Source organism: Gamsiella multidivaricata (genome assembly GCF_025024155.1).
Source record: "Gamsiella multidivaricata strain RSA 2152 chromosome Unknown BC939scaffold_65, whole genome shotgun sequence".
NCBI lineage: Eukaryota > Fungi > Mortierellomycota > Mortierellomycetes > Mortierellales > Mortierellaceae > Gamsiella > Gamsiella multidivaricata.
This window is the reverse complement of record NW_026251773.1, coordinates 43,112-66,598: the sequence shown is the minus strand read 5'-3', so window position 1 is coordinate 66,598 and position 23,487 is coordinate 43,112. Positions and strand designations below refer to the sequence as shown.

The following is a 23,487-nucleotide window of genomic DNA, read 5'->3' as shown; positions in this document are numbered from 1 at the left end:
GGGCCTTTCTATACGTTTTACGGGACCGGCACGGCTCGGCCAAAGAGCTTGTCGGCATGTTAGACTGGTATCTAAGGTTCCGTCAACCGACGCCTAATCCTATTAGGGTTGCCTGGGTCCAGTCCTGTGACATGGTCCCTGCGATCTTATCTCGTCCTCTTCACTCTCACTATCATTGTCTGAATCGTCTGTGGCCTTTAAGGGCGCCATACTCTTGGTGGACTGGCATAGCAAAGGGGAGTTGAGATTCACTGACTGTGTAACCTCTGGCTGAAGAATATCATAGAGATGACAGGTCCTCAAGATAACTCGGACGATGGCGGCGACGGTCAAGACGGCCAAGATGCCATGGACAACAATGACCTCCCTGTGCCAGCATATGTTCCTCCAAATGTTCAGTTGCTGCTACAAGCAGAGCGAGCCAAGGAGCGGGCGGCGAGGAAGCGAAAGCATGAGGAGGAGGTCGCAGAGGCTTCCAAAAAACGCGATGCAAGGCTCAAGGAACTCTGTGTCACGATGGGCAACTACATCATAAAAGACTTATAAACAGAAGGTGCACCTTGGACTATATGCGGGTTACCGGAGCAATTTTTGCATATTTAGATGGCGTCACCGAAATAATTTTCGTTCCTCCGACCTTGAGATCAACAAACCAGATCCGATCAAGCTGCTCGCCCATTAGCCTCCACCCAAACTCGATACCATACATACACACCATGCCGGCACCAATGGCTCACCCTGTCCTCAAGAACGGCGTCGGCGCATTCATCCCACAATGCCGTCGTCTTGTATTTCACTACTGCGAACGTAGCGGCAGTTCAAGGGGAATGATGTATGCCAGCACAGACCAGAAGCCTTTTTTTTTTTTTTTTCTCTCTTCTTTTCTCAGGAGTTACTGCCACTAACCCTTACAGGAGCGGATCATATATAAGAGAGAGCTACGGGACTCTCGGGACGTGGAATATGTACCGTCAGAGTTATTATGAGGATATTTGGAGTGTGTACTCAGAGATTTGCAGAAAAACTTGACACTTAAACAGGAGCAAGAGCAGGAACAGGAGCAGGAACAGGAACAGAATGGCTGAAGTGAGGGGAATAGGAAATACAGCACAGCAGTAATTGGTCACAGGAGAGCATAATAAATCGAACCAGCGCAATACGACAGAGCAATTGGTACAGGAACGACATTGATCGTCAATATGCTAGCAGCATCGTGAGCACAGGAATGCTTAGTCAGATTTCGGCATTACAGCGCTCTCGTCCTTGTAACGGACTTGACAGACCACTGGAACGCAGGACAATATTTGTGGACACATTTACTGCCAGAAAGTTGCTCAATCAATAAGAACCAAGAACTATAGACCGCTGGGACGCCAGGATTATCACGGCACTATTGTTGTCATCGGAGTATCGTTCTCATCATTTGCAACAACTCCCACCTTCATACCGATAGTGACTATCTCAAGAAGGATCTGATCCAATTTGCAAAAGAGCACCCTCATGTCGAAGTCATTGTCACGCCAAGGCCCTCCAAACACCCCGTCATCCGCGGCTTATACCGTAAGTGGCTTGCCCTTCATGGATTCTTTTTTTGTCTGGATTAGCAGGAGCAAAATCAGCATTATTGCTCAGAAACAATCGTTAACGCTATTTTATTCATTATTTCCTATAGTCAATGGAAAGGACAAGGTTGTTTGCGTACGCAACATGGAGCCAACGGACATCGCGGGCAAGGTTGCGCTGCTGAAGGAGTCAGCTGGAAACAGGATGAAGGTGTTTAAGAAGCCCGTTATTTCGACTACAGAATCCGTCCGTGGTATCTGGTCACCCTTCCACACTGTCCCGCACAAAATCTAAGGCAATGTTTCTACAAGGACGTAGTTTGCATTGCTCTGTCTTCTTTTTTACTTGGTTTCTCCTTGCGCACTTCTTTCTTTATGTTTCTGCAAATAAATCATCATCGTTCATAGACTAACTATTGAATATCGCGAAGGATTTTGTTCTAGTAAGGGTGCACAAAAAAAAATAGTATGAGTATTGTAGCAGAAGGAGGGGCATGCCTATATGGCCAAGTCTTGTAGTACTCCGACGCGTAAATTGGCCTTGCCACCACGTGGGACACGCGAGAATTTGTCAAGATGACTGATATGTTCAGGAATAGGTCCCTTCTCATTCTTTATATTGCACAGGAGCGCTCCATGCATCATGACATCAATTTCATAACCTAAAATAATAATAATGGGTAACCGTGGAGTAATAGGCCATCAAGTGGTCACAAACTAGAGAACCACGGTTCAGGCATAGCATGCGAACTAGAGGGCAAGGAAGTGACCCAGGTCAAGTACTCGTGAAGAAGAGTGAAAACAAGAGAAGGAGAGATCATTCTAGCACTTCGTGTCAGAGATGACTCTGACTGTGGATGAGTCTTGCCCAGGGGCGGTCAGCACATGCCAACAGTTGTTCAGGGTATACATGCAACGAGGCCTGATGCTAAGGCGTGTAGAAGGGGGAGGGGGAGACGATACACAAAAGAGGGACTAAAGGGCAGGCTAGCTGTGAAAAGCCCAAGGATGAGGCGAACACTGACATGAAGATGAATGATGCATGGAAATGATTACTCTTGCCAACGGGTAGATAAGGTAGATTGCATGGTCCACGCACATTAGCACAGGAGCATGTAGTGCCCTGTATCCTAAAGTCGATGGCCATACAGCGAGGGACTGACCCATTCCTGCGCATGACATGCCAGCTCCTTGACTCATGCAATCGAGGGACTGGGCGACAGTTTATTCGTTTGTGAATGCAGTGCAACTTGTTTGAGAAGTAAATTGGGCCACGCGGTACAAGGCCCTGGATTTTTTTTTTGTGTTCAGCCAGGGTAACTCTGCTTCCTCCTGTGTTACATTTCAGCCTAGTGATAGTGCATTCTTAGTCGTGTGCAACACTTTACTTCATCGCGTGGCTAGACATATATAAAAAGAACCGCGTTCACCCTTTTCGATCATTCTTTGTTTTGTACCTCTGCCATCATCCTGAGCAACTCTTCTCTTTCTCCTCCTCACTCTCCACTCGCCTCCAGCGCCTTCATTCATCCTGACCCCTTCTTTCATCTTTCTCCAGGTAAAAAAAAAAAAAAAAAAAAAAAGCACGCCAAAGATGCTTGAGAAGAGCAAGCTGGAAGGTCGCGTCCATGTTTCTTTTTTCTCACATCTTTCTACCCTCCTTCCAACCTTTCCTTTTCATCCCTACTCTCTCATAATCTTTTCTTTATTTTCCACTTGCTGTGCGGCCCGCATTAAACAATAACAGAACCCTGATCTCCACGATCGCAAATTCACATTACAACAACACTTCAGGACAACACATCACATACAATATGTTGAGAAACGCAAACGGACATTTTGATTGGCAGTTCATTACTCCACCTGTTCATTCCACGTTCATGGGAAAGGGCTTCCAGACGATCGAGCGACATGTGGACGAGCGACTCGAGAACGAGACCGAGGAAACCTTGAACGCTCGTATCAAAGCTGACATCGTCGTCATGTGCCAGGACCGAGGTAGGGAACCATCTCCCAGATATCAATTGGTATGCGATTTGTAGTCTACTTTACTAAACGTTAATGGGTTTCATTAGGCCTGCCTGCTGAGGGCGAAAAGAAGCAGTTGATCAAGTACTTGCTGGACTGGGTAAGTCTTCAAAACGAGCAGCATCTCGCCCATGTTTCTGCCGCTTCATGCTCGTTTGTCTGATACTTCGTTCGAATCTTGATAGCAAAAAGCAAAGCCAGTACCAGGCCCATCGACACCTCAGCTATATTGTCCTGAGATACCGGTTGTGTCCAAGAAGGCAGCCATCAACACTGTGTATCTGAACTCACTACTGATGGATGCCAACTTCCAGGGTGAAATCACATATGATCAGATTCAAGTAGGACGGAAGCTAGGATCTGGAGGATTCAAGGATTGCTATGCCGGAAAATACAAAGGCGTAAGTGAACTGGTGTTCAGCCGATGGAAGACAAGGAGAGGGGTGTCGAGGAGCAGGTCGTAACGCGTGTCTTGCCTTGTCTCGAACGGCGAAATCGTAGGAGGATGTGGCTATTGGACAACTCAGGATCCAGAACTTCACAGAGACGGATATCAAAGAGATGAAGCATGAGATCGATGTGCTCAAGTAAGTAGTTCGTCCCTGCCCCGTTCCTTTTCTGTTGTCGATGCAATGGAGGCTTTTTTTTTTTTTTTTTTTTTTTTTGGTTGCTCTAACGTCGTCTTCTCCTTTGTTGGATAGGCAACTGAGGCATGAAAACATTGTGCGTTTTGTCGGGGTTTGCACCAACGTTCGACACCTCTGCATTGTTACAGAGCTTTGTGAGCACGGTGACCTGTACGATTATATGCGCAAAGCTCGAAGACCCACCTTTGGCCGAATGGTGAGTAGCCGGGGGAGGGGTTTTGCATTACTTTTAAATCGCTAAGAGTTTATTGACACCGAATAGTAAGCTAACGTGCTCCTTATTGCATTATAGATCATGTACATGCATGATATCGCCTTGGTAAGAAGCACAAAATGAGCAACAGGATGAAAAATACAGTCGGATCTATACCAACGTGACTTAATCCCAGTTGTGCTCCATTAACGAATATCGATTCGATTCTCTTTTTTGCACCAAATAGGCCTGCTCATATCTCCATACACGCCGACCAAGTATCATCCACAGAGTGAGTGCTTTTGAATTTTAGGCCGAGGCATGGCTCATTTTCTTGAAAGATTATCTAACCTTTATTCTTATCGTCGATACTGACGCTCTTCTGAATAGGACATGAAATCCATGAACATTCTGGTACGTTCTTTATCCTCGCAACTCATCCTTGTAATGCAGAATATAGTATTCAATAGCTCACCATGCATTGTTTCGGCCCCATATCTTCACTTCCACCCACAGATTTCGTCTGACGACAGAGCCAAGATCAATGATTTTGGTCTCGCCCGAATCCGTCCTCGTGCCAACGCTTCGATGCACACCCAATGCGGAACACCCAACTGGCAAGCACCCGAGTTCTGGACACCTAACCCCCGCTACACCGAAAAGGTCGACGTTTATGCCTGCGGACTAATCTTTTGGGAGATCCTCTCCTGGGCTGACCTCGGATACCCTTATCACAACTTGACCGAGCATCAACTGTATGAGGCCGTGCGGGACAAGGATGTGAGGCCGCCCCTGGATAGGCTCAGAAAGTATCCTACGTCGCTGTTGTCGCTTATTCAGGACATGTGGAGGAAAGATCCGAGAAGGAGGCCAACAATGTCGTATGTCGTTGATCGCCTTGCAGAGTACTTGCAGTGAGGCGAGGCATGAGTTGACTCGCTCCTGTTATATCTGTTTGCATACAATTTGTATATACCGCATAATATCCAATTCATCGCCAGCACCATATGCCATCCAATGACAGTACAAAAAAAAAAGAGAAAAAAAAAAGAATAAAAAGAATAAAAAAATACAAGAAGCAGAAAATATTTGCCCCGAGCTTTAATGCATCTTAATACACCGAAGAGAGAGAGAGAGAGAGAGAGAAAGAGAGAGACGTATTGAGATGCAGTGTCCCATTGATTTCAGTATTATGTACCATTGACACTCAATGCTTTGGGCCCCTTTACCTCTACAAACCGCGCTATTGCCGCACCGTTCATTTGCTATGGGAACCAATCTTCTTAAGACCTCAAGGTCCATGGTCAACTCCACAAGGTTCTTCAACTGGACCAGTTGATTCATCATCTGCTCTTGCTGAGGCCGATGTAAGCTGTCCAATGATGAGGGTATTTTCCTACTACCCTCGTCCATATTGCTGACATGTGCAGCCCTGGACATCCCATCCGAGTCGTAAATGTGATCCTGGCAGACAATGGGTCAGTTCCAGCTCTGTTAAAGACTCCCGACACGCCCAATGGAGCTGCAAGAAGTGTCTATCAACTGTAGGGATCTCAGTCAGATCAAAAATCCTCAAGTTCGGACACAGCTCGAGTACCCCAAAGATTAGGTGGTATGGGGTGTGCTGAGTGAACATCCGGGTTCGCGCATAACACTCTTCCGGCTTGTCCATCAGCCCAATCCACGAAAGATGATGTCCCATCGAGAAGTCAACCCTGATCAGCTGCAACCACAAAGATACAGGCTGAGGGAAGCCTGCCAGCGTTCGGCCCAGCATGCTCGACTGATTTGCATAATATTCACGTCTTTGAATAATGTCAACTCGCCGGATCTTGGGACAAACTGCAGAAATGGTGGTGACTAACTATAGAAAAAGGTCTTCTCCTGCGTCGATTGGGAATCCATAACGTTCGAGTAACCCGGCATCTTTGTAACAAGGGTCCAAGGCAATCGCCTGTGTATCTAGGCACCGAATGTAAGTAAACGTCTCTTGGTCCGAACAACACAGCAGTCATTGTACGACAGCGGAGGACCTTTCTGGACTCCATGTTAAAGTGTGAATGTTGAGACAATGATCGAGCAAGAGTTCTAGTGTGTCCTGCTGCGGTAGTTCTGAAACAGTGAGGTTTTCGAGGCCCGATAACTGTCCTAGAGCTGCTGCGACCCTGTCCACGTCCCTGGCAACTTTCGAAAGGTTCATTCTGATCTCTGGATCTTGACTAATTAGCTTGACTCAAACATGGACAATTGTCGCGTAGGAAGCTGACATCCCCTAGCGCTAAGCGGCATGTTCTGCCTCACGCGCGCTTTTTATATTGGAGATACGTGTCAAACTGGTGCAATTGTCTCCCAGGTACTGCAAGGAGAAAGCATTGGCGATGGTGGCGGTCTTGATGAAATGTGCATATTGGTGGACACTGCTCCCACCTAGCCTTGTGTCGCCGCCGCTGTCGTGCTCTTGTGGGGAAGTCCATAGCGCGTATTCATAATCAAAGACACAGATAGTCCCGGTAAAGTGGCCTCAATCAGTTGTGGTTGACACGCAGACAAACGGTTAGGTCGCTCGGCGAGAGGTGTCGGGGCGATTAAGCTGACGAGCTCTGGGATCTTGATGAGTTGCAGGTCATTACGGTGAGGTTTTGTCCTTGTCGTGACGTGTTGTGGGTCCCAAGCGACGGCTTTCAGGGGCAACAGGGGATAGGCAAGAGTCAGGCATCAGCATCTTTCCTACTTTTTTCTCGACATCTTATCGAATCAATCACATCATCATCATCACATCGACCATGGTAAGCATGCGTACTTGCTCTCCTGGGCCTCTTCCATGAAAAGTGAATGCTCGAGTCACCCTGTGCTACACCTATTCCCACTTGCCGCCTTGCATCATACCAAGGACAACGACAACCATTAACAGAGACCGTTGACATGTTGCTTGTCGTTTCGCAGGACATGCAGGATGAAGAAGTCAACCCTCAGGTGAACCTGGCGCTCGACCTGATGCGTCGCCTGCCTCCTCAAAATGCAGAGGAGAACCTGGCCTCGCTTGTCACGCTCCTTCCTGACTTGACTGAAGACTTGCTTAACACCGTTGACCAACCGCTGAAGGTCCAGACCTGTGCGAAGACAGGCAAAGAATACCTCTTGTGCGAATACAACCGCGACGGTAACTCTTACAGGTAGGCAGTGGTGCGTCGAAAGGTGCATTAGTAGCATATTTTGTCTGTAATGCCATGGGCGCTTGACCCGACATTGGTTATTAACTCGTTTAACATTCTATCGACGCTTGCTTGTAGATCACCATGGTCGAACGAGTTCTCCCCGCCTTTGGCTGAAGCAACGTATCCCTCATCAAAGCTTCGCAGACTGGAGCAGGCAGCCAACGACGCCTTTGATACCTACAGGGAACTGTACTTTGAAGGGGGTGTCTCGTCAGTATACTTTTGGGACTTGGATCCTGGATTTGCTGGAGTCGTCCTGATCAAGAAAGGTACGCCTTTCGATGTGCTTTTCAGCTGCAATAGATCCGGATCTTTTAAAGGGAGATCGTCAGTGCACACCATCACGTCTGTGCAGGAATCATCTCACCACTGATGTCCGCTTTTTTTTTTTTTTTTGTTGTTTTTATTTTCGATAGTCGGCGATGGTAACCGCAGAATGAAGGGCGCGTGGGACTCAATTCACGTCTTTGATGTTCAAGAGAAGGGTCGCAACGCACACTACCAACTGACATCGACCGTGATGTTGTACATGGTTACAAACAAGCCGGAACTCGGCCATATGAATCTGAGTGGGAGTATGACGCGCCAGGTTCGTCTATAATTTATTTTATTTTTGTGGCAAAAATAGATGCCCATTTTTGTTCTCTACGTTATGACCCAGTGGCCCAGTTCTCAAATTGGACAATGCGGCTGGAATGCCTTGCGTTCTTGCGTCTCGGATTTTCTTCATAGGCCGAGCAAGACAGTCTGGTTGATGACCCTTCGATGCACATCGCCAACATTGGACGCATGGTTGAGGAAATGGAGATCAAGATGCGACACTTGCTGAAGGACGTTTATTTCGGAAAGACGAAGGATACCGTCAATGACCTGCGTTCGAGTGAGTCGCTGGCGAAGATCAAGAGACAACAAGAAATGCAGAGGGAGATTGCGTCCAAACTTCAAGAGAGACAGCCAAAGACTCAACAGTGAATGTGTTGACTATAAAGAGGCGACTCTTTAAGTGAGCAAAGCACCCAATAAAAAAATTAAATGTTTATCTTTAATAGCACCTTTTTTTTTTTTTTTTTTTTTTTTTTTTTTGGCCTGGAAGAAAGACTCATTTTATGTTGGTGAATATGATCGTTTGTTATTCTTGGGGGACCGAGTGTATCTTTTTTTTTTTTCGCATGGCACATAGGAATTTTTAGAACCACGATCCTGGCGAAGCAAGATTCTATCCTTTCCCTCCGCAGGATCACTAATGTAATAGTGCATTTCGGGCGCAGTCTTTCTTCTTTTCTTGCCTATAAAAACAAAGCGATTTAGGGTAATAATCTCGCATCTTATTTTCCTACTCCACACCCCGTTCCTATACCCACAGCACCCGCTCCATCATGAACTCTGCCATGCGTCGATACCCTAATACGGCTCCGAATCATGTCGGCCCTCTTCCACAGCCAGCCCCTCAGCCGGAGCCCCCACAGCCAGATAACCTCACCGGCGCACAATCCGAGGTTCTGCTCATGGCTAATCCAGTAATTGTGGATGTCGATTCGGCCAGCTTACCATCTCCGCAGATCAGTCCCGCCTCCACGGTCGTTCAAGAAGAAACATCCACATTCGCGGCCACTCACGGAGGTCGAAGTGTGTGGCATTGTATGATCATATCCCCGATCAGCTTCGTAGCTTTGTTCCCGGTGTTAGTGCTCCTGGCCGTTTGCCTGATCTTTGGCATTCGAGCTTGCCTCGCCCATTCTTAAGGTGCCATTGATAAGAAACAAGAGGAGCCCCGTTGCTTGCTCACTCGCTCGTGATCCCCGCCGCGCTCCTTCAGATACCCGCATAGCACTTGAATTGCCTCAGCCTTCACATGGGATGGGGATTGCTTATCTATCATCGAAGCATCCCATCCACATGGAGCGATGAGGCCATACCATTTGCGCTTTCTACCTTGTGAATGAGTGCGTGCGCGGCCTGGATGAGTGCTACGGAAAGGAAAAAGGGTTGTTCACCGTCTTCGGTACATGCGTCGTTGCATTGCATGTATAGCGCCTCTTGAATACATAGCACCAGTAGGCAGATAAGCTCATGTCTCTAACGAGGGTGGTCTCTGGGATATGAGCTAATAAACAATATTAACAGGGAGGCGTGGTTCTTTCATTTAACGAGCAATTGAGGCATGGGACTTGCGTGAAATGATGAGCCAGGTTTCTGCTCTCAGCTATGGATCCATCAAGTACATGTACTGTGACGATATTTTGCAAAAAAAGATCCTAATTTACATTAAATCAGTGCGAATTGAATTGAATCCTAGTGCTTTACAATAGAGACCACTATAAGGATTGGGAAACCAGGACCCAGATGTTGTTTACTGAACAAACGCGTCGCACTCAGGCACACTCAGACACTCCACCCACTCCATCCACCATCATTCTCGACAAAGTCTACAGCAATGGAGCACCCACACACCCCATATACCCACGGCCCCAGCAGCCGAGCTGGCTCTTCTTCCCAAAACCCAATTCCTAATGGTAAATGCACGCTCATCTTCAATGACAATCGACGCGACATTCGTCTAGACGGAGCACGTCCATGGCAGACTGGCGCTCAACGGTTCGCTCTCCTTTCGCCTACATGTCTGCATAGCAGCGTTGTCCGTCGGCGGTTCCGACAGAGGAGAGGAGCTGGAGGAGCTGGAAGAGGTGGAGCAAGAGATGGTACCCGAGACTCTTTTCGAAGGCCTCATTACTCCCTCCTGTGATGAGGTTGTCGACATGGGTCATGGCCCTTCCATGCAACCGCAATTCTCTCAACAACATGCAACCCAGCAACACCTGTCACCAAGAGCTCTAGAGAAATCTGTTCACCGTGAGATGTATCCTCGGCCCTCGGCCTTGCTTTCCAGCGGTTCCAGCGAGGCGTCCTCCTCTACATTGGTGACCAGCCTGTCGTCCCGCACGCGAAGCCGGCAAACAATATCCCAGGTCCAGGAGGGTCTGCGAGAACAACGTCGACGAGCTGTGGAGAACTCTCTGGCCGAGGCAGGAGTAGAAATGGAGCTTGCGGATGGACAGGTTTCAGGACAGAGATTAGGAATGATGATGAACACGCTGGCAGAACAAGAAATCGACCTTATGATCCAGCAAGAACGCCAGGCACTTTTGACCAAATCGACCGTATCAATGTACGAACGATACCAGCGGCATTGGGTGGTAAGTGTGAGGTTCGCACTGCCTCTAATACCTTATACTCGCAACAAGCACGCGTAAAACCTAATGAACCTGACCTAATGCTTGACTTCTATCTCTCCAGGAGTGGTGCCGTCGAAAAGGATACCCAGATATCAACGTTTACTGCAAGAAGTTTCAGCGATATATGGCTGAGAATGTTGCTGAGGAGCCAGACCCTATGAAAGGTATCGAACCTTTACGCGCCAACCCAAAGGTCCGATCTCAGCAACGGCTGGCGTACGATCCAAACCTGCCCCTGCCTTCCTACGAAACGGTGGATGCGTATATCAAGGCCGCCATCGATCTTTATGTCAGCCAGAAATCCGACTCCTCAAACAAGGCCATGCAAAACGAGCCCCACCCACGCTCCGCTCATGTCCGGACGCTCATGAAGAAGTATCAGCTAAGAGTGGCCGCGCTGAAGAAATCTATGGTCTCGACCGATCTGACCTTTGACGAGGGAAACGACTTGGAGGTGTTGAGGCAGACGATGAAGACAGCTTGGACCCACAAGTACCGGCATCTAGGCGGTGGAAGGAAGCACGATGTCGTTGGCCTCCGCACTCGGCTTAACGCTGTATGGTCCCACTATATGGTAATGCGCGGTGAAAACATGAGGATGGCTACATTGGCTGACCTCGCCACTCACACCGTCAATCAAGGAAACTCTGGAGGACAAAGTGTTGTTGGTATCTCTCTTTCGATGCTACGAGGGAAAACGAACCGCGAGGGCAAGGAGAATAAAGGAGTTATAGTGCGAAGCAAGGATGTTGAGGTCTGCCCCGTCGGTGCCTTCGTACTCTACCTCTATGAACTGTGGATGGTATGATCTCTCTCCTCTATTCCTCTATTTTTTTTTAATTTTTTTCCTTAATTTTTTTTTTAATTTTTTTTTTTAATTTTTTTTAATTTTTTTTTTTTTCGCGCTCATAACAATCGCCTTTTCATTTCTTCCTTTGTAGCATCCAAGAAGCCCTCCGGATTTCAACGAACACTCCTGGAGCGAGATCTTCATCCTATATGCAGGAGGGGATCCGTTGAAGCAGTTGTCACACAGTGCACAGTACAGGCATGCCGCCACAATGTGGAATAAATCGGCCAACCCAACGAACAAGCCCACTCATGCGCATCGAGGTTCTGGAGCGCGCCATGCTCTCGCGGCCGGGGCGGACATCGCCTCAATTGCGCAAGCTGGACACTGGAGCGTTGATCGCGTGGCGACACATTATCTGGACCGACATTCTGCGCAGGTGGCTCTGAAAATGGCCGGGTGCACATTGCCAGGGGAGCGTCTATGGCTCGCGCGAAATACTCTCATCCCGCCTATTGACCTTCAGCGACAAGTCTTCCCATTTATCGAACACTACTTCACGGATTCCGAGGATTGGCTCGTATGGACTTCCAATATCATGATGGATCGCGATATATTCGAGGATCGGCCTTCCAACACCAGGATGAAAATTCTGAGCCAGGACATCCCCAAGCTGCGCATCCTTCTTCTATTGACACATCTGCGCAAAGTCCTTCTTCAAGACGCTGCGGTTCTCATCAATCTTCGAACTTCCGAATTTCGTTACGGCGAGCACCACATCTTCAGAGATCGTTTATTTGGCAGCACTCTATTCTTGAGGTTCCAGGAACGCTTACTTCACAGCATAGAAACTACACGCTCCCCGGTATCGGACAGCCTTGCCGCAAACGCTCCAGCCATCAACCACGAATTCCGCTCGCTGCACATGCGAGATGAGCAGAATAACCGCGTACTCAACGAGCTCCTCAAGACCACATCTGCTGTAAGAAACGAGCAGAGAGAAGACCTCATGGAGGCTACCTCCACCATTAAGGCTCGAATCGACGATCGATTCAGCGCTCTCGTCAGCTTTGCCTTCGACATATCATCTGGCCTCACTCAAGCGATAACCAATTTATCTCAGAGGGAGCAGCAGGGAGCAGATCAAGGGCGTCAACCACAGAGTCAACAGAACTTGAATGGCTTACGACAACTTCAACAGGATCAAATGCAGGGGTTGCAGCTACTCCGAAATCTGGGACCCAGCCCGCAACTAGCGCAAGCGCAAGAGCTGTACATCCAGCTTATAGAGAAAACGCAACAGCTAATTCAGCCCCAAGGACATCAGCTATTGCATACGCTCCAGCCGCATGTTCGTGTTCAACGTTCTCAAGTAGAACGACAACTGCCGGGTGAAGAACAAGAAACAGCGGCGGAGCAGGAGCAAGCGGTGGTGGAACAAGAAGATGAGCAGGAACAGCAATCGGAAATCCATCAGGAAGCCACCTTGCATCTACCGGACCAGGAACAGGCGCTTCAACCGCCAGAGCATCAACCACAGCCTGAAGAGCATGACATAGAGGACCAAATGGACCAAATGGAAGAAGCGCTGGCGTACCCTAGATATCAACCACCTTTTATTGCTGACCACATCATGCTTGGACGCGACGATCCTCTTCGAGACCAATGGAAGGAGTGGTTCTTTGGACTGAATGGGCAACCATCACTTTGGCAACTCAACAAGCACTACAAGTCCAAGTGGCGGAAGGGGAGCGACCAGAAAGCTAACACGCGGTCAAAGCAATTCTACTACAAGAGGCGTCTGATCCGCTCGGTGTTGAAAACCTCCTTGCGGATGCCTGGGTCCACATTGGAGTTGAGGGTTGAAGCAGCTCTACAATCAGTAGAAGAGCAGCTCCAAACGATGTCTATGAACCGGTACGTGAAAACACTTGACGTAGAGAGATAGAAAGTGAATAAAAAAAGCTTGCCATTATGACCATTAAGACGTGCAACATGCGACATGAGAATGGAGATGAGATGGTGCAGCCAGCCTTTTTTTTTTTTTTTTTTTTTTATTCTACAGACCTACAGACAGTAGAAAAAAGTGAGTGCATTGTATTGGGATCCTAATACTACACTAGGAGGAATCCAGAGTAATATCCCCCAAGTATTTCTTTCGAATTTGGGATACTGGCACAGTTCCCCCATCCAAAAAATTTTTAGGACCCCAATAGGAAATATACTGTTTGTTTTGAAGCTTAACTTTATTATTGCAGACTGAATCCATTCATTGGACCGTTTGCTACAAGAACCGCAGCTGCGTTGCCGTAAAGTGGATCGGCTTCCAGACCAGTGCCTTGGGATCCACCTCCCGCCTCTTCTTCTTCGCCGCCCTTTCCGCATTCTTGATTACCGTGTCGCTCAACACGATCACATACTGCCCATGATAATACTTGAGCGCATTCAGGTTCTGAAGTGTGTGCAGCACATCCTGGGGCTGGAATGCCGTCCTGTTCGCAATATCGTCGATCGACAACTCAATCCCTGCCTTCTGTTGCTCCACTAACAAGCTCACAATCGTCTCCGCCCAGAATGCACGGTACGACAACAGTCCCAGATCTGAAAGCGGTTTCTCTGGCGATCCTAACCGTTTCTCGACTTTCGACAGCTCGTACGAGAACGCAATCAGCAATCGCCCGAATCCCATTCTCTGATACTGTGGCATTGTTAAGATACACGCGACGTTGTACTGCTCTGACGACTCCTTTTCCTTTGAAAAATATCCGATCAGATGGGCGCCGTCCTCGTCCCGCTGGGTCATCACGTAGAATAAGAACGGGTCCACGTCATAGTAGAGCGTCTTGTGATCCAAAAACAGTTTCGACAACAGGCACAGGTTCCGGCAGTAAACCTTTTGTTTCCGCCCGTCGATCTCGAAAAACGAAATATCGTCTTTGCGATAGATCTCATTGCCTGGTGGATGCTGAAGCGTACACTTGAGTCGATGGCGCGACAACTGCTTGACTGCTGGAAAGTATGAGAGGCAGAATTCGCAGATATAAAGGGTCGGCAGGTAGGCGTATTCCACTGGATAGGGCGAAAAGTACCACGTCTCGACTTCATGCTTGCCGATCTGTATCATGTTCAAATTCTTGACACGGGCGACCTCATGTGGATTCTGGGTCATTGATCCTGACGTCCGCAGTTTTTCGATCTCTTGCTCCTTTGAAAACACATCCCCGTTCTCGTCCAGGATCTGTTCCTGTGAAACCGATTCACCATTTGCCATCTCTTCATCCTCATCCTCCTCTCCTTGGACCTGGATGGTAGGTGTTGTTCCATTCATCCCTGTCCCTTGTTCCTGACTTGCGCTGTCCTCTTCCATTGCAGCAGCCTTACGCTTATTAGATCCTGATGCCCCTGGAGTAGACGCCGTCTCAGCTCCCTTTCCTGTTGTTGCAGCCTTGCTGAGATTGCTTTTTCGATTGTTCTTGGATACTCTTCCGCTGGGTGTTCCTGGCTCGGATCCCTTGCCTGTCTCCTTGCCGACGCCTGCGAGGACTGTCTTTGGCTTCTTGACCTTGGGGTATTCAATCTCCCCCAGGAGATTGAGTCTCTCTGGTGCAACCCATTCGTCCAAACGTTTGTTGTAATCGGAGTAGTGCACATAGTATTCGGAGCGAGCAGGGTCATCGGCAGTTGCGGTAGGACGTATGGAGAGAATCTCGGCCTTGCGGTATTCGGGCGGTTGACCGTGGAGGACCTGGAGCTTGCAACCAACAACTATTGAGCCGATAGTGCCTCCTGTAACGACTGTGGTGGGAAAGGGACTTGATACTGTTGAGTTGGTCATGAAGAGGGTATGATATGGAGTTTGGTGGCGTATAGAGATGCCGTCAATGTTTTGCGGTGGAGAAAAGGAGGTGTCTGTGTAGCGATGATCCCTGCTGGCGAGAGAGAGTGCTGACTGCTAGTTCAAGAACAAAAAGTCAATGCGCGCTATTGTGTTCCTGACAAAGTGAAGTGTGTGGAGGCAGGCAAAGGCGGGAAACAGCGATAAAGAGCTGTAAAGTGGCACAGAGGAAATGAAGTGTGTGTATATGTGTAAAGGGAGAGGGAGAAGGGATGGAGAAGCGACGTGCAAAAACGAAATTCATGTCCTGAAAATGGGAACAGTGGCTTGGCTTCCCTTATTCCTTGCCGAACCACAAGCGAGTGAACATTAAAGGGTTCAAATGCACTTTTATTTCGTCTCATCTCACTCTCTTCTTAATCTCCTCGATCCCATATCAATTTAATTCGATTCGACATGTCGGGCATCATTCCTACGGACAAGAAGCAACTTAGAGCCTGTCTACTTTGCTCGCTTATCAAGGCAAGGATCATACCTCGCTCGGTAAAGAACACGAACTGCTCAGCACCTGCTCGAATACTAACCCCTTATCACGTACACTCGTACCATCCTCTCACCTATAGAAGCAAGAACAGTTTTTCAAGAATGGATGCGACAATTGCGAATCACTGCTGGAGATGCGAGGGCACATGGATAGGGTCATGGACTGTACCAGCCAGCACTACGATGGGTATGGAAACAATAGGAAACAGGATGTTATGCTGATACCTTCTTTCCTCAACCACATTCGACTCACACTTTTCAATTGTTTCGTCATCTCTCTCTTCAAGTGCAATTGCTGTGATGCAGCCTTCAGAGAGCTGGGTCGCCAAGTGGCAGCGCATCGGTGAGAATGGACTTCAGTTACCGAGGCGAGAACCAAATAGTCATGGATGGCGCTGCAACGATACTGATCAATTGTCTGTACCTTTGTTTGTCGCGTCCATAATAGATAAATTCGAAAAGGGCATCTACGCAGTTCAGGTGCAAGGACGTTTGCCCGAGGATATTGAGGACGATCTAGAATCAAAGGGTATCAAGTACCGACCAAGGTAATTTTTCTTTTTTCATTCGATTGCTGCCGCTCGATCCCTCATCTATTGCATGGATGATCTAACGAGCGTATACATTGATATATCCACAATTGTAGGGATGGATCGGCTAGAGATTAAATAGCTCAACTTGAATCGCCTTATTTCCTTGGATCTTTGTCGCACCATCATCAGAAGCGTTTCACAAAATCAAACAACACCCTGTACAATAAATCATTCTCTCAGTCCTAGACATACACCATGTCCCTAAACATGCCGACTTTTCTTTTTTATTGCCATTTTTTTTTATTGCCATTTTTCCTCAGCGTTTTCGTTTTTAGTTCGAATGGAATCACTGGTACATGTCTTGATGAAATGTGTTGCCGTAAAGCGAGTCCCAGCTCTTGGGGGCCTTCCACCCTTCGCCCTGCAGGGTCTGCTGCTCTGTTGGGGCATGCATCTTGAAGATCGCATTTAACACATTGGCTAGGAAAATCGCATCCGGCGCATTATCTCCTTCCATCGCGAATTTGACGATCGTCAAGATGGCGATCCCTTGTTCCTGACACAAAGAGTGCAATCGACGAGCGATCCCGCCATTGGGTATCCTTGGTACTTTCTCTAGCTGCTGTTGACCCACTGTGGCGGACTCGTCCAGTTGCATTCCTTCTACTCGATCAGTTAATGCAGATGCGGATGTAGAAGAAACTGCGGCTGCACTGGACGGGTCGTGTGTTAGGAAGTGTTCCTGTCGTCTGATCAATGCCTCTCGCCTTTCATCCTCTGTCGTGGCCACATTCTCGAGCTGCTCTAGTCCTAATCCTTGGATCGTCTCCAGCAAGGTCTTGGGTACTGCGGGTGAGGAAATATATCGGACAGGTGTACTCGACCTCAATTGAATATCCACTCGACGAGCTCCATCTGCCGAGGCCAAGAGCACCACTTGATCGAATTCTGCATCCTTGATGAACTGAACAAGGTTGTCTGCATAAAAGTGTGACCGGTGACGAACTGTAGGCGAACGCTGCTGGATCAGGGTCCATTTGCCATCCTTGGATTGGAAGACCTCAACGGCCAAAGAAAGCCCTGCTCCTGACGCTGCTGACCCTGGTGCAGTTGTTGCTGTTGCTGATAATGGCGAAGTTGCCTCGTGTGGTTTATCGGCAGGCCCAACGACGGGAATGACATTCTCGTCCTCGATACAGCCAACACGGTCGAGCTTGAGAGTCGCAAGGAGAAGATCTGTTGTCAGCTGGGGCACATTTCCGATCGACACCGAGGGCAGGATGAGGATTGTGCCTTTGAAACGGCTGGCATCGAAACCTGGTGATGGCACAAATGTGTTCATGGTCCTGTAAGTTGCTGTTGTTGATGGTTGGAGCTTGAATTAAACGGTTCCAGGCAGGGTTCTTAACTACTCGAAAGTAGGACGCGCGTTCAAACTTGCGTGTGAAACGTGACTCTTTCCGCGCACAACGCTTACATATGCCTGAAATGAAATGGTTCGCGCTATTCTTTGCGAAATGGTTTTATTACAATGTGCTGTGGAGTAGATGGGGATGCAATGGGTTATCAAATAATAAAAAGGGAAGGAGGACATGGGTGATATGCGATGGTAAAAAAAAGAATAGTAAGTGGATAGGAAACATGGTAATTGGCACTTTACAGGTCTTCATCCTCATCGGGCACTATGTTCAACACGCATTAGTAAGAGACGTGTCAGTTTGGGCAGATTTTCTCATATCATACAGTAATCCACTGACAATTAACGGATAAAAGCACTTACACTCATCGTCGCCACCAAACTGTACTCCAAAGCTGCCAAAGTCGAATCGAGACCCTTGTCCAAAGTTTTGCTGACCCATATTCTCTTCGTCATCGTCGTCCATATCCAAATCCTCGCCTGCCTCAATCGCTGCCTGCATCTTACGAGCCTTCTTTTGCTGCTGCTTCAGCCACTTCTTACGATCCTGGTTCAACCTCGGATTCAGCTCGGCCTCCTCGGGTGTGAATGCCATCTGAGGCTTCACCTTGGGCTCCAACTTCTTACCCTTGGGCTTGAAGTTGATAATGGGCTTGGATGACCGTGGGACAACCGGCGCCTCCTGATCGCCACTCTCCTCGTCCATGCCATCGTCCTCGTCCATGCCATCGTCCTCGTCCATAGCCGTATCATCGCCAAAAGTGTCATCATCTCCAAGATATTCGATTTCATCTGCCATGTCCACCTCGTCCTCCTCGCGCTCTTGAGCTGCCATGGCCATAGCATACTTCATATCCACAGTCGATTTCATGCTGGCCAAAACCTGAACATCTTCCTGCGTATCTATATCGAATTCTTTGCTCCATCCTTCAACCATTGAAGCCGCTGCAACAGGAGTGTGGCGAGTAACAGGCGGGATCGTATAGAAGGGAATCTTTCCAGAGTTCCAGTCGTTCAGAATCGATCGTGCTGCAGAAAAAATATCTGGAATACCACCCCTCTTGAGCTTTCCTCGTTGGCGGGCCAAGTGAACCAAAAAGTCGTTAACGTCCTCAAACAACGGCACTCCATACATCTCCATCAGCTGCTCCTTTTGACACCTGCCCACAATCAGCTCGACAGGCGAAATGGGGTCCTCCAGCAATTCGACCTTGACGCAGTTTCGAAGCAACAGCTCGGCCGCTGTCTCACCATTGTCTCCCTTGGAGAACACAATGCCGGGACAATCCAGCAATTTAATATTCTTGTCTAAAGCGATCTCCTGTGCGACCTTGGTGAATCCTGGTGTTGAGCCGACTCCGCAGACCTTGGAGCGCTTCAAAGAATTGATGACCGAGGATTTTCCGACATTGGGGTATCCGATGACGCCGACAGTAATAGCGGTCTTGATGTTGGCGTTACGGCAGTAGTTCTTGAGCAGCTTCACAAGCTGGTCTGCTCCCAAGCACTCACTGCTTGTCAACATGTCCTCTGATGCCAAATCTGTGCCGATGTTGCTCTGTCCGAGGTTCGTGCGCTGATTCTGAGTTGATGCCTTGAAAGCAATGGTGGGATATTCGTTACGAAGGTATTTGAGCCAGCTTTCGACGTTCCCTTTCGGCGCCAAATCTATCCAAGAATCATTAACGGCTCGTTAGTCTAACAGGAGTTACAAGTGACCAAGCGAACAATTGCTTTAAAGAGCTAAGATGTTAGAGCAAGGCATACCGATCTTGTTGAGAACAAGAATGATGCGCTTGTCCTTGCCAGAATCCATGATCAATCTTTCAATCTGTCTTGTCCTGCAGCCCAATGGATCTCTAGCGTCCAACACCTCCAGAATAACATCTGCATTCTCAAGGACCTTCCTGAACTCTCGGTAATACGCCTTTCTAGAGTTATCTTTGCCACCGACAGCTGCGGAATCAACGACCTCCCGAACGCCGTCGTCCTCTTTAACCTCGACCGCAGTGGCATCGAAATCCTGGCCCCTAGCAGTGGCTTGATGAGCAATGTCCTGGATGGAGAGTATGGAAGAACGGGATATAATCTTGCGGTTCTTGTTCATGGCGTTCTCCCGTGCCTCCTTTTGAAGTTGTTTAGCTTCAGCGATACGCTGCTTCTTCAGGAGCATCTGCTCCCGAAGGGGGTTGAGGTTAGGCACACCAGGATCCTTTTTGAGCTCTACAGTGCGGGGAAAGTAAAAAAATTGTTGTACATACAGTTAGGACGAAAGTCTGAGGGCATAGACACTGCTGAATGAGGCATGGACTTTGATTATAGCAATAACTGCGGATGAATAATGAGGCGAAAGGGACGTACTGCTATTGGCGTTGGCGTTGGCAGCAGCTCTCGCCTGCCTGTGTCCTTTTGCACCCTTTGTATTGGCCTTGTTATTAGCTCGACCCATGACGACTTGCGTAAGTTTCTATTTCTATGGATGAGAGGGAATGAGAGATGCGAGTGGAGAATGAAAGACGGTCGGGCAAAACGACAGGAACAACGCACTGGGTCGAGGTACAAGTCTGAAGCTGCTCACAATAGCAACAAAAAAAAAAAAAAAAAAATGGACTGCTGTTTTCTGTTTTGATTTTCTGAACCGTTTGGCGGACAGGCTGACAGGGAGACAGATCAGAGCGTCTGTGCGCAGATTTAGTAGCAATGCCACATACTTTCGCAGGAGTTGAAGGAGCTGAGAAAAAAGGTGGACTTCAAGCAGAACAAACAGTCTTACACCATCTTGCAACAGTCTAAACAACATTGTTATTTTTTACTTTCAATTACAGCTGGGTCTGGCTCCCATTTGTTTTCAATCCCAGTAGTCTTGTTTTCCATCGAGGTAACAGTCACCGATCCCCTCTGTGGTATAAAAGAACCTTCCAACCGTGAAGTAATTTTTTCTTTATCGACTGTACTTACAGGATTTCTGTCTAGTACATCTCTAGTCTTCGTTTTCCAACTTAGACACACAGTTTACTCTCGACGATGAGTTGAAGTGCGCTGCCCGTAAAGGGAAGCGAAGCACGGGTCTGCCTCCTCTTGGGGGCGTTCCTGTTTGCTTATTGATGATCTTGTCTGGCTCTTTTTTTAAGGGCTATGATGAGGGCGGTCGCACATTCTGAGAGTTTCACTGCCTCCTCTTCTTTCAACCAAAAAAAAAAAAGAAAAAAAAAATGAATCTCAGAATATCAGAATATCAGAACATCAAAACAATAAATGGAATATCTAAATATCAGAACATTAGAATATCAGGATATCAAATGGCAGGAATGCCGAGGCTCCCTGCCTGAGCAAAGTATGATCCATCCTAGCTGGCTTTTCCTTGTCTATCTCGCAAAGAGTGCAATTAACCGTCTGAAGTACAGTCTGCTGTAGCAACAAAATGAAGCAGGCGCATCAGATAATTGTTCCCGTTGCTTACTATATTGCACCCATTTCATGTTGATCTGGTGCTCTAGATGTGAAACTAAATAGGAAGTAACCCTCCTGCCATACTGGATCCGAGTCGAGAAATCATCTCTCCGCTTTGACAACGTTGAGATTGGTATAATCTTAATGAAAGCGGCAAGGCACGCAAGTAATAAAGAAACTATTCTGTGTATGATAGAGCAATAAACAAAAGGGAGTATACATTTGAGTTGGCCGGGCAACTCAGGTCAACTCATTTTGACCCAGAATAATATCCACTCAAATGACGGGGGCAGTTACAAAAATAAAAATAAAAATAAAAGGTTCACTCAAAACAAACGGCGCAAACAGCCATTCCCCCCTACTCGATCTCTGCACCTCTCACCTCATGCAGCCATGCGAAGTGTTGCACTATCTGCAGTTGAGACAGCCCTTTGCAAAGGGATCCAACAAATATCATTCGGCTGCGATGATCGTACGCCATTGAGCAGCGAGATTGAAAGAGGAGACATGCGCTTTATCCTTCATCGAAGATATAGATTAAACCGTACTAGCACCACGTTCTGCCACTTCAAGGAGGCATGCATCAACGGAGCTACACTTATCCCAGGCGAAGAAGACCAGGCTGATGCTGAACTTGGTGCTGCGTATGAAAGCGAATAAATAGAGTATGGGAGTGAGCTGGAAGTGTAGGAGTGAGAAATGGGATGAATGATCCAGCCTGCCTTCAGTTTTGGGCGCAGGCACAATTTGAGTTGACCCAGGCGTCATTTGGGTGGACATTAAGGTTCAAAATGAGTTGGCCTGAGTTGCCCGGTCAGCTCATTTGTTTTCGTCCATAATATATTCGTTTACTGGTCTTCAGCTGTTTAAAGCAGTGCTTTATTTCGTCTAAGTGCGCCTTTATCGCCTAGAAATGGCTCACCAACCATTTTAGTGTTTCCTTTCCTCCTCACTCCCTACCAGCACGAAAATCTCTTTGCTATTGCTGCAGGCAAAGGCAATAGCGGTAAAGAAGAAATAGTTTCTTCTGCAGTGGGTGTCTCTTTGTGGACCTCATGTTCACTGTGTTCTTATCGTTTATTCTTGTTCTCTCCAGGAGGAATCGGGTTTATCGAATCGCAATCGCTTGCACGCGCTGGTGAGACGATATTAGTATATTTCGCATTAGAGACAGCGTTCTTGTCCTTTCATAGAATGGTGGCACTGCATCTGCCGCCTCTTCTCTGTTGCAGTAAATATGAACCATGCAGCATAGCAAACGCATGTTGATGCTGTCAATGTTTAATGTTTTCCAAACTTTATTGGCAGTGCTCGCTTGGGCTGAGTCGCGTGTGGTTGGTGCGCTGTTTGTTTTTTTAAGGTTGTTAAGAAACCACGCGAACAGAATATCAGCGACTTCCAACAACCTTCATGAAATTGGTGGCAATATGTCCGGCATCATGCACCTTCGCTGTCAAAAAACACACTCATCACTGGCAAAAGTAACACCCATCACTGGCAAAGACAATGTTGATGCAAGTTGGGCTCATGGTGAACAGCGCTGAATGATGGTTCCTTTTTTCTCTGATGAGCCGCGCGCGTTATTCGCTCACTCCCAGGCATACCCTCACTACCGTTACTACCGTCTCGTTCCCTATAGTCCGTCCCTTAGGCCCTAGCGGCCATACGAGTCCTCCAGTCCTCGCAGACCCCTCGTTATTGACTCAGCCACCGACCACGCGGCATATTTTAAACTCGATTTTGTTCCACCTCTTTCTTTCCTCTCTTTCTTTCTTACGCGTTCCCTCTTCACCTCTTCCACCTCCTCCACACTCTTCCCCACGCGCTCTTACGGCAAGTTTCTTTCCAGGTACGTATGATATAAGTTTTTCTTCTTTGCTCTTCACCTTCCACTCTCCACCCTCCACCCCATACCTCTTCTCTTCACTGACACAACCTCGTCTTTCGTCCTTTACTCGGTCCCATTCTCCTCCACCGCACTCCCACCTTCCTCCTTCCCACTCCCATCTCTTGGGCCCACTCTCGTCAGCAACCCTCCTTC

At 47.9% G+C, this 23,487-nt stretch overlaps 7 protein-coding genes across 7 annotated transcripts; 4 read left to right on the top strand and 3 right to left on the bottom strand.

The window, feature by feature from the left end:
* The first annotated feature begins 671 nt into the window (after window positions 1-671).
* BC939DRAFT_461074 (thioredoxin-like protein) lies at window positions 672-1,975 on the top strand. The gene is made up of 3 exons (XM_051556970.1): window positions 672-832; window positions 1,454-1,560; window positions 1,673-1,975. The coding sequence occupies exons 1-3, from the start codon at window positions 717-719 to the stop codon at window positions 1,855-1,857; spliced, it is 408 nt and encodes a 135-aa protein (XP_051408990.1). The 5' UTR covers window positions 672-716; the 3' UTR covers window positions 1,858-1,975.
* Window positions 1,976-2,991: 1,016 nt separating this feature from the next.
* On the top strand, window positions 2,992-5,454 carry BC939DRAFT_461069 (kinase-like domain-containing protein). Its single transcript, XM_051556969.1, has 10 exons — window positions 2,992-3,120; window positions 3,310-3,560; window positions 3,638-3,690; window positions 3,776-3,991; window positions 4,092-4,177; window positions 4,292-4,433; window positions 4,530-4,556; window positions 4,678-4,722; window positions 4,821-4,844; window positions 4,947-5,454. Exons 2-10 carry the CDS (start codon window positions 3,377-3,379, stop codon window positions 5,346-5,348), a joined length of 1,179 nt encoding a protein of 392 aa, XP_051408989.1. The 5' UTR covers window positions 2,992-3,120; window positions 3,310-3,376; the 3' UTR covers window positions 5,349-5,454.
* A 1,706-nt stretch (window positions 5,455-7,160) lies between these two features.
* BC939DRAFT_461065 (F-actin-capping protein subunit beta) lies at window positions 7,161-8,691 on the top strand. The gene is made up of 5 exons (XM_051556968.1): window positions 7,161-7,216; window positions 7,374-7,603; window positions 7,721-7,914; window positions 8,062-8,234; window positions 8,378-8,691. The coding sequence occupies exons 1-5, from the start codon at window positions 7,214-7,216 to the stop codon at window positions 8,615-8,617; spliced, it is 840 nt and encodes a 279-aa protein (XP_051408988.1). The 5' UTR covers window positions 7,161-7,213; the 3' UTR covers window positions 8,618-8,691.
* A 5,204-nt stretch (window positions 8,692-13,895) lies between these two features.
* On the bottom strand, window positions 13,896-15,775 carry BC939DRAFT_461058 (acyl-CoA N-acyltransferase). Its single transcript, XM_051556967.1, has one exon. It carries the CDS (start codon window positions 15,501-15,503, stop codon window positions 13,953-13,955), a length of 1,551 nt encoding a protein of 516 aa, XP_051408987.1. The 5' UTR covers window positions 15,504-15,775; the 3' UTR covers window positions 13,896-13,952.
* A 125-nt stretch (window positions 15,776-15,900) lies between these two features.
* On the top strand, window positions 15,901-16,825 carry BC939DRAFT_495494 (Spt4/RpoE2 zinc finger-domain-containing protein). The gene is made up of 5 exons (XM_051559649.1): window positions 15,901-16,025; window positions 16,127-16,233; window positions 16,334-16,389; window positions 16,495-16,594; window positions 16,693-16,825. The coding sequence occupies exons 1-5, from the start codon at window positions 15,960-15,962 to the stop codon at window positions 16,712-16,714; spliced, it is 351 nt and encodes a 116-aa protein (XP_051408986.1). The 5' UTR covers window positions 15,901-15,959; the 3' UTR covers window positions 16,715-16,825.
* Window positions 16,821-18,143, bottom strand: BC939DRAFT_461056 (PAC2 family-domain-containing protein). Its single transcript, XM_051556966.1, has one exon. It carries the CDS (start codon window positions 17,919-17,921, stop codon window positions 16,926-16,928), a length of 996 nt encoding a protein of 331 aa, XP_051408985.1. The 5' UTR covers window positions 17,922-18,143; the 3' UTR covers window positions 16,821-16,925.
* BC939DRAFT_461054 (P-loop containing nucleoside triphosphate hydrolase protein) lies at window positions 18,144-20,602 on the bottom strand. Its single transcript, XM_051556965.1, has 4 exons — window positions 20,358-20,602; window positions 19,764-20,219; window positions 18,360-19,664; window positions 18,144-18,261 (listed from the first exon to the last, which is right to left on the bottom strand). The coding sequence occupies exons 1-4, from the start codon at window positions 20,443-20,445 to the stop codon at window positions 18,236-18,238; spliced, it is 1,875 nt and encodes a 624-aa protein (XP_051408984.1). The 5' UTR covers window positions 20,446-20,602; the 3' UTR covers window positions 18,144-18,235.
* Window positions 20,603-23,487: the final 2,885 nt, after the last annotated feature.

Excerpts from the sequence above, each read along its gene's own strand:
- BC939DRAFT_461056 (XM_051556966.1), bottom strand. The coding sequence starts at position 17,921 with ATGAACACATTTGTGCCATCACCAGGTTTCGATGCCAGCCGTTTCAAA.
- BC939DRAFT_461074 (XM_051556970.1), top strand. The coding sequence starts at position 717 with ATGCCGGCACCAATGGCTCACCCTGTCCTCAAGAACGGCGTCGGCGCA. Across the intron at positions 833-1,453 it reads GGCAGTTCAAGGGGAATGAT|TGACTATCTCAAGAAGGATC; the intron begins GTATGCCAGCAC and ends TCATACCGATAG. Across the intron at positions 1,561-1,672 it reads CGTCATCCGCGGCTTATACC|TCAATGGAAAGGACAAGGTT; the intron begins GTAAGTGGCTTG and ends TATTTCCTATAG.
- BC939DRAFT_461054 (XM_051556965.1), bottom strand. The coding sequence starts at position 20,445 with ATGGGTCGAGCTAATAACAAGGCCAATACAAAGGGTGCAAAAGGACAC. Across the intron at positions 19,665-19,763 it reads TCTTGTTCTCAACAAGATCG|ATTTGGCGCCGAAAGGGAAC; the intron begins GTATGCCTTGCT and ends ATTCTTGGATAG. Across the intron at positions 18,262-18,359 it reads GTTTGGTGGCGACGATGAGT|TGCCCGATGAGGATGAAGAC; the intron begins GTAAGTGCTTTT and ends TGTTGAACATAG.
- BC939DRAFT_461065 (XM_051556968.1), top strand. Across the intron at positions 7,604-7,720 it reads CGCGACGGTAACTCTTACAG|ATCACCATGGTCGAACGAGT; the intron begins GTAGGCAGTGGT and ends GCTTGCTTGTAG. Across the intron at positions 7,915-8,061 it reads AGTCGTCCTGATCAAGAAAG|TCGGCGATGGTAACCGCAGA; the intron begins GTACGCCTTTCG and ends TATTTTCGATAG.
- BC939DRAFT_461058 (XM_051556967.1), bottom strand. The coding sequence starts at position 15,503 with ATGACCAACTCAACAGTATCAAGTCCCTTTCCCACCACAGTCGTTACA.
- BC939DRAFT_495494 (XM_051559649.1), top strand. The coding sequence starts at position 15,960 with ATGTCGGGCATCATTCCTACGGACAAGAAGCAACTTAGAGCCTGTCTA. Across the intron at positions 16,026-16,126 it reads TACTTTGCTCGCTTATCAAG|AAGCAAGAACAGTTTTTCAA; the intron begins GCAAGGATCATA and ends TCTCACCTATAG. Across the intron at positions 16,390-16,494 it reads CGCCAAGTGGCAGCGCATCG|ATAAATTCGAAAAGGGCATC; the intron begins GTGAGAATGGAC and ends CGTCCATAATAG.
- BC939DRAFT_461069 (XM_051556969.1), top strand. The coding sequence starts at position 3,377 with ATGTTGAGAAACGCAAACGGACATTTTGATTGGCAGTTCATTACTCCA. Across the intron at positions 3,561-3,637 it reads CGTCATGTGCCAGGACCGAG|GCCTGCCTGCTGAGGGCGAA; the intron begins GTAGGGAACCAT and ends GGGTTTCATTAG. Across the intron at positions 3,691-3,775 it reads TCAAGTACTTGCTGGACTGG|CAAAAAGCAAAGCCAGTACC; the intron begins GTAAGTCTTCAA and ends GAATCTTGATAG.